Source organism: Carcharhinus amblyrhynchos, unplaced genomic scaffold, assembly GCF_965287045.1.
Source record: "Carcharhinus amblyrhynchos unplaced genomic scaffold, sCarAmb.v2.hapA scaffold_525, whole genome shotgun sequence".
Lineage (NCBI taxonomy): Eukaryota > Metazoa > Chordata > Chondrichthyes > Carcharhiniformes > Carcharhinidae > Carcharhinus > Carcharhinus amblyrhynchos.
The window spans coordinates 92085-104153 of NW_027650265.1; the positions used below are offsets into that span (position 1 = coordinate 92085).

The following is a 12069-nucleotide window of genomic DNA, read 5'->3' on the forward strand; positions in this document are numbered from 1 at the left end:
TCGCAGCCAAGATATCCTGAGTCGGAGGGAGAAGACTCAGAGGTTGTGGTACATGTTGGTCCCACTAACATAGGTAGGAAAAGGGAGAAGTCCTGAAAGGAGAATATAAGGAGTTAGGAAGGGAATTGAGAAGAAGGACCACAAAGGTAGTAATCTCTTGCTGCCTGTGCCATGAGACAGTGAGAGTAGGAATGGACTGAGGGACTGGAGCAGGGGGCAGGGATTCAGGTTTCTGGATCATTGGGACCTCTTTAGGGGCAGGTGTGACCTGTACAAAAAGGATGGGTTGCACTTGAATCCCAGGGGGACCAATATCCTGGCCAGGAGGTTTGCTAAGGCTACTGGGGAGAGTTTAAACTCGAAAGGTTGGGGGGTGGGAATCAAATTGAAGTGACAGGGAGAGAGGAGGTTAGCTCCTAAATAGAAAGGGATTGTCTACAGTGTGAGAGGGAGGACAGGCAGGTGATAGAGAAGGGGAGCGCTCAGACCAAAGGTTTGAGATGTGTCCATTTTAACGCCAGGGGTGTAGTGAATAAAGTAGATGAGTTTAGGGCGTGGATCGCTGCTTGGAAATGTGACGTGGGGGCCATTACAGAGACTTGGATGTCTCAGGGACAGGACTGGATACTTCAAGTGCCGGGTTTCAGAGGGACAGGGAGGGAGGCAAAAGAGGGAGGGATGGACACTGTTGATCAGAGATAGTGTCACAGCTGTAGAGAAGGTGGATGCCGTGGAGGGATTGTCTATGGAGTCTCTGTGGGTGGAGGTTCAGAACAGGAAGGGGTTGATAACTTTACTGGGTATTTTCTATTGGCCACCCAACAGTAACAGGGATGTTGAGGAACAGATTGGGAAGCAGATCCTGGAAAGATGTAATAATAACAGAGTTGTCGTGATGGGAGATTTTAATTTCCCAAATATCAATTGGAATATCCCTAAGGCCAGGGGTTTGGATGGGCAGGAGTTTGTTCGGTGTGTTTCTTGACACAGTATGTGGATAAGCCTACAAGAGGAGAGGCTGTACTCGATTAGGTATTGGGAAATGAACCTGGTCCGGTGTCTGATCTCTCAGTGGGAGAGCATTCTGGGTATCGTGATCATAATTCTATCTCCTTTACACTAGCATTGGACAGAGATAGGATCAGACAAACTAGCAAAGTGTTTAATTGGAGTGAGGGGAATTATGAGGCTATCGGGCAGGAAATTAGAAGAAAAATTGGAAAGACTTTTTCTCAGGGAAATGTGCAGAAGAAATGTGGCAAATTTTCAGGGAATATTTGTCTGGAGTTCTGTACAGTAATGTTCCAATGAGACAGGGAAGTTATGGTAGGTTACAGGAACCGTGGTGCACGAAAGCTGTAATGAATTTAGTGAAGAGGAAAAGAAAAGCTTCCAGAAGGTTCAGGGAGCAAGGTAATGTTAGAGATCTAGAAGAGTATCCGGCTAGTAGGAAGGAGCTAAAAAAGGAAATTAGGAGAGCCAGAAGGGGTCATGAGAAGGTTTGTCAGGCAGGATTAAGGAAAACCCCAAGGCATTCTCCAAGGATGTGACGAGCAAGAGGATAAGAAGGAATAGGACCTGTCAAGTGTGATGGTGGGAAGGTTTATATCGAACCGGTAGAAATTGCAGAGGTGCTCAATGAATCCTTTACTTCAGTATTCACAGTGGAAAAGGATCTTGGTGGTTGTAGTTCAGACTTGGAGTGGACTGAAAAGCTTAGCCATGTGGACATTAAGAAAGAGGATGTGTTGGAGGGAACCGAGTGTAAGGTGTCGAAATTTGCTGATGACACAAAGATTGGTGGAACGGCAAATTGTGCGGAGGGTGTGGAGAGTCTGCAGAGGGATCTAGATAGGCTGAGCGAGTGGGCCAGGAAATGGCAAATGGAATTTAATGTTGGCAAGTGTGAGGTGGTCCACTTTGGTAGGAATAATGGTAGGAAGGACTATTACTTACACGGCAAAAAACTGCAGCATGCGACGGTGCAGAGGGACCTCGGGGTCCTTGTGCATGAGTCGCAAAAACCCAGCTTGCAGGTGTAGCAGGTGGTCAGGAAGGCGAATGGGATGCTGGCCTTCATAGCGAGGGGGATTGAATATAAAAGTAGGGAGGTCTTGCTGCAGCTGTATAGGGCATTGGTGAGGCCGCAGCTGGAGTACTGTGTGCAGTTTTGGGCGCCGCACTTACGCAAGGATATTTTAGCCTTGGAGGGAGTGCACAGGAGGTTCACCAGGCTGGTACCAGAGTTGAGGGGGTTGAGCTATGAGGAGAGGCTGAACAAACTAGGCTTGTACTCGTTAGAGTTTAGAAGGATGAGGGGGGATCTTATTGAGACGTATAAGATGACGAAAGGGATGGACAGGATAGAGGTGGAGAGGTTCTTCCCGCTCAGAAAGGACAGCAGGACTAGGGGGCACAGCCTCAAGATAAAGGGGGGGCAGTTTAGAACAGAGTTGAGGAGGAACTTCTTCACTCAAAGGGTGGTGAATCTCTGGAATTCTCTGCCTGTTGAAGTGGTGGAGGCGACCTCGCTGAATATATTTAAGACTCGGGTAAATAGGTTTTTGATAGGCAAGGGGATTAAGGGTTATGGGGAGAAGGCAGGAAAGTGGAACTGATCCACTTCAGATCAGCCATGATCTTATTGAATGGCGGGGCAGGCTTGAGGGGCTAGATGGCCTACTCCTGCTCCGATTTCTTATGTTCTTATTTTGAATAGCATCAGGATAGATAAGTCGCCAGGACCAGATGGGATGTACCCCAGGTTTCTGTGGGAGGCGAGAGAAGAGATTGCTGAGCCTCTGGCGATGATCTTTGCATCATCGATGGAGACAGGAGTTGTTCCAAAGGATTGCGGATGTGATTCCTTTGTTCAAGAAAGGGAGAAGAGATAGCCCTGGAAATTATAGACTGATGAGTCGAACCTCAGTGGTTGGTAAATTGATGGAGAAGATCCTGAGAGACAGGATTTATGAACATTTGGACAGGTATAGTATGATTAAGAATAGTCAGCACGGCTTTGTCAAAGGCAGATCGTACCTGACAAGCCTGATTGAATCTTTTGAGGATGTGACTAAACACATTGACGAAGGAAGAGCAGTAGATGTAGTTTATGTGGAATTCAGCAAGGCATTCGATAACGTGCCCCATGCAAGACTTATTGAGAAAGTGAGGGGGCATGGGATCCAAGGGGACATTGCTCTGTGGATCCAGAACTGGCTTGCCCGCAGAAGGCAGAGAGTGGTTGTAGATGGGTCATATTCTGGTGAGGTCGGTTACCAGTGGAGTGACCCAGGGATCTGTTCTGGGACCCTTGCTGTTTGTGATTTTTATAAATGACCTGGATGAGGGAGTGGAGGGATGGGTTAGTAAGTTTGCTGATGACACACGTTGGTGGTCTTGTGGATAGTCTGCAGGGATGTCAGAAGTTGCAGCGTGACATACATAGGATGCAAGACTGGGCGGAGAAGTGGCAGATGGACTTCAATCCAGATAAATGTGTAGAGGTACATTTTGGCAGATCAAATCTGATGACAGAATAAGGGTAAGACTCTTGGCAGTGTGGGAGATCAGAAGGATCTTGGGGTCCGGGTTCAGAGGGCGCTCAAAGCAGCTTCGCAGGTGGTTAAGAAGGCGTATGGTGTACTGGCCTTCATCAATCGAGGGATTGAGTTTAGGAGTCGGGAGATAATGCTGCAGCTTTATAAGACCCTGGTCAGACCACACTTGGAGTACTGTGCTCAGATCTGGTCACCTCATTGCAGGAAGGATGTGGAAGCCATAGAAAGGGTGCAGAGGAGATCTACAAGGATGTTGCCTGGATTGGGAGCTCGGTCTTTTCTCCTCGGAGAGATGAAGGATGAGAGGTGACCTGATAGAGGTGTGCAAGATGTTCAGAGGCACAGATTGAGTGGATTCTCAGAGGCTATTTCCCAGGGCTGAAATGGTTGTCACAAGAGGACACAGGTTGAAGGTGCAGGGGAGTAGGTACAGAGGAGATGTCACGGGTAGGTTTTTCACTCAGAGGGTGTTGGGTGAGTGAAATGGGCTGCCGGCTGTGGTGGTGGAGGCGGATTCGCTCCGATCATTTGAGACATTTGGATAAATACATGGAAATTAGTAAGATGGAGGGTTATATGTAAGCCTGGTACGTGGGGACATGTTCGGCACTACTTGTGGGCCAAAAGGCCTGCTTGTGCTGTAGTTTTTCAATGTTTTCATGTTTAAAAAATCACTTCACATTGAGCCCAATCAAACACTCCCAGGACAGGTACAGCACGGGGTTAGATACAGAGTAAAGCTCCCTCTACACTGTCCCCCATCAAACACTCCCAGGACAGGTACAGCACGGGGTTAGATACAGAGTAAAGCTCCCTCTACACTGTCCCCACCATCAAACACTCCCAGGACAGGTACAGCACGGGGTTAGATACAGAGTAAAGCTCCCTCTACACTGTCCCCCCATCAAACACTCCCAGGACAGGAACAGCACGGGGTTAGATAAAGAGTAAAGCTCCCTCTGCGCTGTCCCCCCATCAAACACTCCCAGGACAGGTACAGCACGGGGTTAGATACAGAGTAAAGCTCCCTCTACACTGTCCCCCCCATCAAACACTCCCAGGACAGGTACAGCACGGGGTTAGATACAGAGTAAAGCTCCCTCTACACTGTCCCCCCATCAAACACTCCCAGGACAGGTACAGCACGGGGTTAGATACAGAGCAAAGCTCCCTCTACACTGTCCCCCATCAAACACTCCCAGGACAAGTACAGCACGGGGTTAGATACAGAGTAAAGCTCCCTCTACACTGTCGCCCATCAAACACTCCCAGGACAGGTACAGCACAGGGTTAGATACAGAGTAAAGCTCCCTCTACACTGTCCCCTATCAAACACTCCCAGGACAGGTACAGCACGGGGTTAGATACAGAGTAAAGCTCCCTCTACACTGTCCCCATCAAACACTCCCAGGACAGGTACAGCACGGGGTTAGATACAGAGTAAAGCTCCCTCTACACTGTCCCCATCAAACACTCCCAGAACAGGTACAGCACAGGGTTAGATCCAGACTGAAGCTCCCTCTACACTGTCCCCCATCAAACACTCCCAGGACAGGTACAGCACGGGGTTAGATCCAGACTGAAGCTCCCTCTACTCAGCTCCATTCAAAAGCATATTTTATTTTTAATTTAGCGTACCTGTTGCTCACAGTATTGGTCAAAATCTTTCAGCTTGTTTTTCTTCAATTCCCGAACCGCTCTCTCAAATCGGTGCTGGTAGTCGCTGCAGAAGTCATGAACTAGATTCTGCAGTCGCTGGTCCAACTCTTTAACATATGAGGGTGTTTCCTCGTCAGTCACTGTCAGCTGTTTCTTAAAATCACTCTTCAGTTCAGTGACTTTCTTCTCCAGAAGATCCTGCATTGCTCGTGGACTGGTCTTCAATAGTTGTGTAGTATCCTGTGCATCTCGCATCTGAAATATAAAACAGAGTCAGTTACAGAGTAAAGCTCCCTCTACACTGTCCCCCATCAAACACTCTCAGGACAGGTACAGCACAGGGTTAGATACAGAGTAAAGCTCCCTCTACACTGTTGCCCATTAAACACTCCCAGGACAGGCACAGCACAGGGTTAGATACAGAGTAAAGCTCCCTCTACACAGCACCATTCAAAAGCATATTTCATTTTTAATTTAGCGTACCTGTTGCTCACAGTATTGGTCAAAATCTTTCAGCTTGCTTTCCTTCAATTCCCGAACCGCTCTCTCAAATCGCTGCTGGTAATTCCTGCAGAAGTCATGAACTACATTCTGCAGTCGCTGGTCCAACTCTTTAACATATGCGGATTTTTCCTCCTCAGTCACTGTCAGCTGCTTCTCAAAATCATTCTTCAGCTCAGTGACTTTCATCTCCAGAAGATCCTGCATTGCTCGTGGACTGGTCTTCAATCGTTGTGTAGTATCCTGTGTATCTCGAATCTAAAATAAAAAACAGAGTCAGTTACAGAGTAAAGCTCCCTCGACACTGTCCCCCATCAAACACTCCCAGGACAGGTACAGCACGGGGTTAGATAAAGAGTAAAGCTCCCTCTACACTGTCCCCATCAAACACTCCCAGGACAGGTACAGCGCAGGGTTAGATACAGAGTAAAGCTCCCTCGACACTGTCCCCCATCAAACACTCCCAGGACAGATACAGCACGGGGTTAGATACAGAGTAAAGCTCCCTCTACACTGTCCCCCCATCAAACACTCCCAGGACAGGTACAGCACGGGGTTAGATACAGAGTAAAGCTCCGTCTACACTGTCCCCCCATCAAACACTCCCAGGACAGGTACAGCACGGGATTAGATACAGAGTAAAGCTCCCTCTACACTGTCCCCATTAACACTCCCAGGACAGGTACAGCACAGGGTTAGGTACAGAGTAAAGCTCCCTCTACACTGTCCCCATCAAACACTCCCAGGACAGGTACAGCACAGGGTTAGATACAGAGTAAAGCTCCCTCTACACTGTCCCCCATCAAACACTCCCAGGACAGATACAGCACGGGGTTAGATACAGAGTAAAGCTCCCTCTACACTGTCCCCCCATCAAACACTCCCAGGACAGGTACAGCACGGGGTTAGATACAGAGTAAAGCTCCCTCTACACTGTCCCCCCATCAAACACTCCCAGGACAGGTACAGCACGGGGTTAGATACAGAGTAAAGCTCCCTCTACACTGTCCCCATTAACACTCCCAGGACAGGTACAGCACAGGGTTAGGTACAGAGTAAAGCTCCGTCTACACTGTCCCCCATCAAACACTCCCAGGACAGGTACAGCACGGGGTTAGATACAGAGTAAAGCTCCATCTACACAGCACCATTCAAAAGCCCATTTTATTTTTAATTCAGTGTACCAGTTGCTTGCAGTATTGGTGAAAACCTTTCAGCTTGCTTTCCTTCAAATCCTGAACCGCAGTCTGAAATTGCAGCCGGCATTCGGGGCAGAAGCGCTGAAAGACATGAGGCAATCGCGGGTCCATCTCTTTAACATCTGAGGATGTTTCCTCCTCAGTCACTGTCAGCTGCTTCTTAAAATCACTCTTCAGCTCAGTGACTTCCTCCTCCAGAAGATCCTGCATTGCTCGTGGACTGTTCTTCAATAGTTGTGTAGTATCCTGTGTATCTCGCATCTGAAATATAAAACAGAGTCAATTACAGAGTAAAGCTCCCTCCACACTGTCCCCCATCAAACATTCCCAGGACAGGTACCGCACGGGGTTAGATACAGAGTACAGCTCCCTCTACACTGTCCCCATCAAACACTCCCAGGACAGATACAGCATGGGGTTAGATACAGAATAAAGTTCCCTCTAAACTGTCCCCCATTAAACACTCCCAGGACAGGTACAGCACGGGGTTTGATACAGAGTTACGCTCCCTCTACACTGTCCCCCAACAAACAGTCCCAGGACAGGTACAGCATGGGGTTAGATAAAAAGTAAAGCTCCCTCTACACTGTCCCCATCAAACACTCCCAGGACAGGTACAGCACGGGATTAGATACAGAGTAAAGCTCCCTCTACACTGTCCCCCGTCAAACACTCCCAGGACAGGTACAGCACGGGATTAGATACAGAGTAAAGCTCCCTCTACACTGTCCCCCGTCAAACACTCCGAGGACAGGTATAGCACAGGGTTAGATACAGGGTAAAGCTCCCTCTACACTGTCCCCCATCAAACACTCCCAGGACAGGTACAGCACAGGCTTAGATACAGAGTAAAGTTCCCCTTCACTGTCCCCCCATCAAACATTCTCTGGACAGGTACAGCACGGGGTTAGATAGAGTTAAGCTCCCTCTACACTGTCCCCCATCAGACACTCCCAGGACAGGTACAGCACGGGGTTAGATACAGAGTAAAGCTCCCTCTACACTGTCTCCATCAAACACTCCCAGGACAGGTCCAGCATGGGGTTAGCTACAGAGTAAAGCTACGTCCACACAGCTCAATTCACAAGCACATTTTGTTTATAATTTAGTGTGCCTGTCCCTCGCAGTATTGGTCAAAATCTTTCAGCTTGCTTACCTTCAGTTCCCGAACTGCACTCTCAAACAGCCGCTGGTAATCGCTGCAGAACTCATAAACTACCTTCCGCAGTCGCTGGTCCAACTCTTTAACATATGAGGATATTTCCCCCTCAGACACTGTCAGCTGCTTCTTAAAATCATTCTTCAGGTCAGAGACTTTCATCTCCAGAAGATCCTGCATTGCTCGTGGACTGGTCTTCAATAGTTGCTTAGTTTCCTGTGTACCTTGTTTCTGAAACACAAAACACAGTCAGTCCCTGAGTGAGGCCCCCTCTGCACTGTCCCCCATCAAACACTCCCAGGACAGGTACAGCACGGGGTTAGATACAGAGTAAAGCTCCCTCTACACTGTCCCCCATCAAACACTCCCAGGACAGGTACAGCACGGGGATAGGTACAGAGTAAAGCCCCCTCTACACTGTCCCTCATCAAACACTCCCAGGACAGGTACAGCACGGGGTTAGATACAGAGTAAAGCTCCCTCTACACTGTCCCCCTATCAAACACTCCCAGGACAGGTACAGCACGGGGTTAGATACAGAGTAAAGCTCCTTCTACACTGTCCCCCACCAAACACTCCCAGGACAGGCATAGCACGGGGTTAGATACAGAATAAAGCTCCCTCTACACTGTCCCCCCATCAAACACTCCCAGGACAGGTACAGCACAGGGTTAGATGCAGAGTAAAGCTCCCTCTACACTGTCCCCCCATCAAACGCTCCCAGGACAGGTACAGCACGGGGTTAGATACAGAGTAAAGCTCCCTCTACACTGTCCCCCATCAAACACTCCCAGGACAGGTACAGCACGGGGTTTGATACAGAGTAAAGCTCCCTCTACACTGTCCCCCATCAAACACTCCCAGGACAGATACAGCACGGGGTTAGATACAGAGTAAAGCTCCCTCTACACTGTCCCCCCATCAAACGCTCCCAGGACAGGTACAGCACGGGGTTAGATACAGAGTAAAGCTCCCTCTACACTGTCCCCCCATCAAACACTCCCAGGACAGGTACAGCACGGGGTTAGATATAGAGTAAAGCTCCCTCTACACTGTCCCCCATCAAACACTCCCAGGACAGGTACAGCACGGGGTTTGATACAGAGTAAAGCTCCCTCTGCACAGCTCCATTCAAAAGCACATTTTATGTTTAATCCAGCATACCTGTTGCTTGCAGTATTGCTCAAAATCTGTCAGCTTGCTTTCCTCCAAATCCCGAACCGCAGTCTGAAATTGCAGCCGGCATTCGGAGCAGAAGCGGTGAAAGACATGAGGCAATCGCGGGTCCATCTCTTTAACATATGAGGATTTTTCCTCCTCAGTCACTGTCAGCTGCTTCTTAAAATCACTCTTCAGTTCAGTGACTTTCTTCCCCAGAAGATCCTGCATTGCTCGTGGACTGGTCTTCAGTCGTTGTGTAATATCCTGTGTATCTCGCAGCTGAAATACAAAACAGAGTCAGTTACAGAGTAAAGCTCCCTCGACACTGTTCCCCATCAAACACTCCCAGAACAGGTACAGCACGGGGTTAGATACAGAGTAAAGCCCCCTCTACACTGTCCCATCAAACACTCCCAGAACAGGTACAGCACGGGGTTAGATACAGAGTAAAGCTCCCTCGACACTGTCCCCATCAAACACCCCCAGTACAGGTACAGCACGGGGTTAGATACAGAGTAAAGCCCCCTCTACACTGTTCCCCATCAAACACTCCCAGGACAGGTACAGCACGGGGTTAGATACAGAGTAAAGCCCCCTCTACACTGTCCCCATCAAACACTCCCAGGACAGGTACAGCACGAGGTTAGATACAGAGTAAAGCCCCCTCTACACTGTCCCATCAAACACTCGCAGGACAGGTACAGCACGGGGTTAGATACAGAGTAAAGCTCCCTCTACACTGTCCCCCATCAAACACTCCCAGGACAGGTACAGCATGGGGTTAGATACAGAGTAAAGCTCCCTCTACACTGTCCCCATCAAACACCCCCAGGACAGGTACAGCACAGGGTTAGGTTATGAGTAAATCTCCTTCTACACAGTCCCCCCGTCAAACACTCCCAGGACAGGTACAGCACAGGGTTCGATACAGAGTAAAGCTCGCTCTACACTGCCCCGCCATCAAACACTCCCAGGACAGGTACAGCACGGTATTAGATACAGAGTAAAGCTCCCTCTGCACTGTCCCTCCATCAAATACTCCCAGGACAGGTACAGCACGCGGTTAGATAGAGTAAAGCTCCCTCTACACTGTCCCGCCATCAAACACTCCCAGGACAGGTACAGCACGAGGTTCGATACAGAGTAAAGCTCCCTCTACACTGTCCCCCATCAAACACTCCCAGGACAGGTACAGCACGGGGCTAGATACAGAGTAAAGCTCCCTCGACACTGTCCCTCCATCAAACACTCCCAGAAGTGTGTTGTGGGAAATTCCCACTTCAGAGTCAGACTCGGGGTGCAACATTCCAGTTTTTTTTCCTGAAGCTTCATGGAGAAAGGGCACTGGCGCTCCGCAGTACTGGGCAGCTCCCTTCTCTCAATAATATAATAGGTTTATTTTCATACCCTTCAGACAATGGATAGTCTGGACATTTGCCATTTAACACATTGTTATCGTTGAGTGGGATTGATAGTTTAACACACTGTTACAGCCAGACAGATACAGAAATTGGCATTTAACATTGCGTTGTTTCATAGAATGGATACATTTCCTCCTTCAGTGACTGTGAATGATTTTGTTTCGGTCTATGCACACAGAAATTGGTTTTCCTGCATGGATGTATTCCCATTCCCATTTATGGCTAATCTCCGTATTCTCCTCGGTCTGTCTTTATCTTAAAAGTGCCTCAAGCTCTCTATTGGCTTCCTGTAGTATCTGATTCCTGCATGTTTCACTTTCCTGCATGTTCACTACCCTGCATGTTTTTAATTTCAAGTAGCTGTCTGAGCTAAAAGTCAGTGCCTGCTTTATGTCTCTCTCCCAGGGAACCTTTTTTATGTGCCAGGCAGCCATCTTTGTGATTTTTCCCACTACAGTCCCCTCTTTTGATCTGGATTATTATTATTTTTAATAATCCCTGGACTGACAGCTGCATCTTCACATGTCGAGGTCAATTTCCTTCTTTGTTTCTTCTGATGTCTTCGTGGATCTTCATCATGGGTTCTTCCTCGATGGATACACTGGCTCCTGGCACAATTCTCGTTACCATAACCTGACTTTTCGGCAGCCTACAATTAGACAACAGACAACTACAATTGAAATTATTATGACCAATCCATGTAATAAATAAGATTCCCAGGATCCCGCCTTCCATTCCAGCCAGTTACTTCCTTGCTTGTGTCCCTGTCTGAAGCTATCAAGTAGTTCTCTGATGTTATTGATGACTTGTGTAATGTTATAAGACACGTCTGTGACATGGGTTACACATTTATTGCCTAGGATTGTACACACTCCCCCTTGTTGTGCTAACCGGTAGTCTGCTGCGTGTTGTGTTTGTTGTGCGTATCATCTCAGTTCAGCCATCTCTTGGTTAACAGCCTCCAGTGCTTTTGAAGTGCTGTTTCCCAGGACTGTTAGTCCATAAACAATATGATTCCTATTCTTTGCACTAATCACTCCTATCGAGTTCCCCCCGTCCACAGAGCGAAGGCTCCAAGGAACCCACATCTCACTGAGGATCCCATTGTGCCCGGGGCTTCCCAAACAGCACAGAATTCTTTGCTGATAGCCCGGATTACTATTCTCCTCCGAATATGCCCCTTCTGAGGGCATGGAACAGTCAGTGGTCCTATTGTTCCTACTGCAGAACGGTTTGGGAGGTTTGGTGTATCTGTTGTGTAAGTAACACTGAAGAGGAACACATTTCCCTTCTTAGCCCGGTAACACTTAGTGTCCCGATTATGAGTTTGTTCATATTGTTCGGTTTACTTGACTCCCCGTTTGATCCCACTACCTGGTAAGTATCAAATGGCTCTGTCCATTTCACTG

General features: G+C 48.3%; 1 protein-coding gene across 1 annotated transcript; it reads right to left on the reverse strand.

The window, feature by feature from the left end:
• Window positions 1-5693: 5693 nt before the first annotated feature.
• LOC145339541 (uncharacterized) lies at window positions 5694-11309 on the reverse strand (the record flags this gene model as incomplete). The annotated part of the gene is made up of 5 exons (XM_080184020.1): window positions 5694-5978; window positions 6905-7180; window positions 8076-8309; window positions 9243-9518; window positions 11169-11309. Coding segments are annotated over 5 exons (1212 nt in total), but the record flags the coding sequence as incomplete, so codon positions are not given.
• Window positions 11310-12069: the final 760 nt, after the last annotated feature.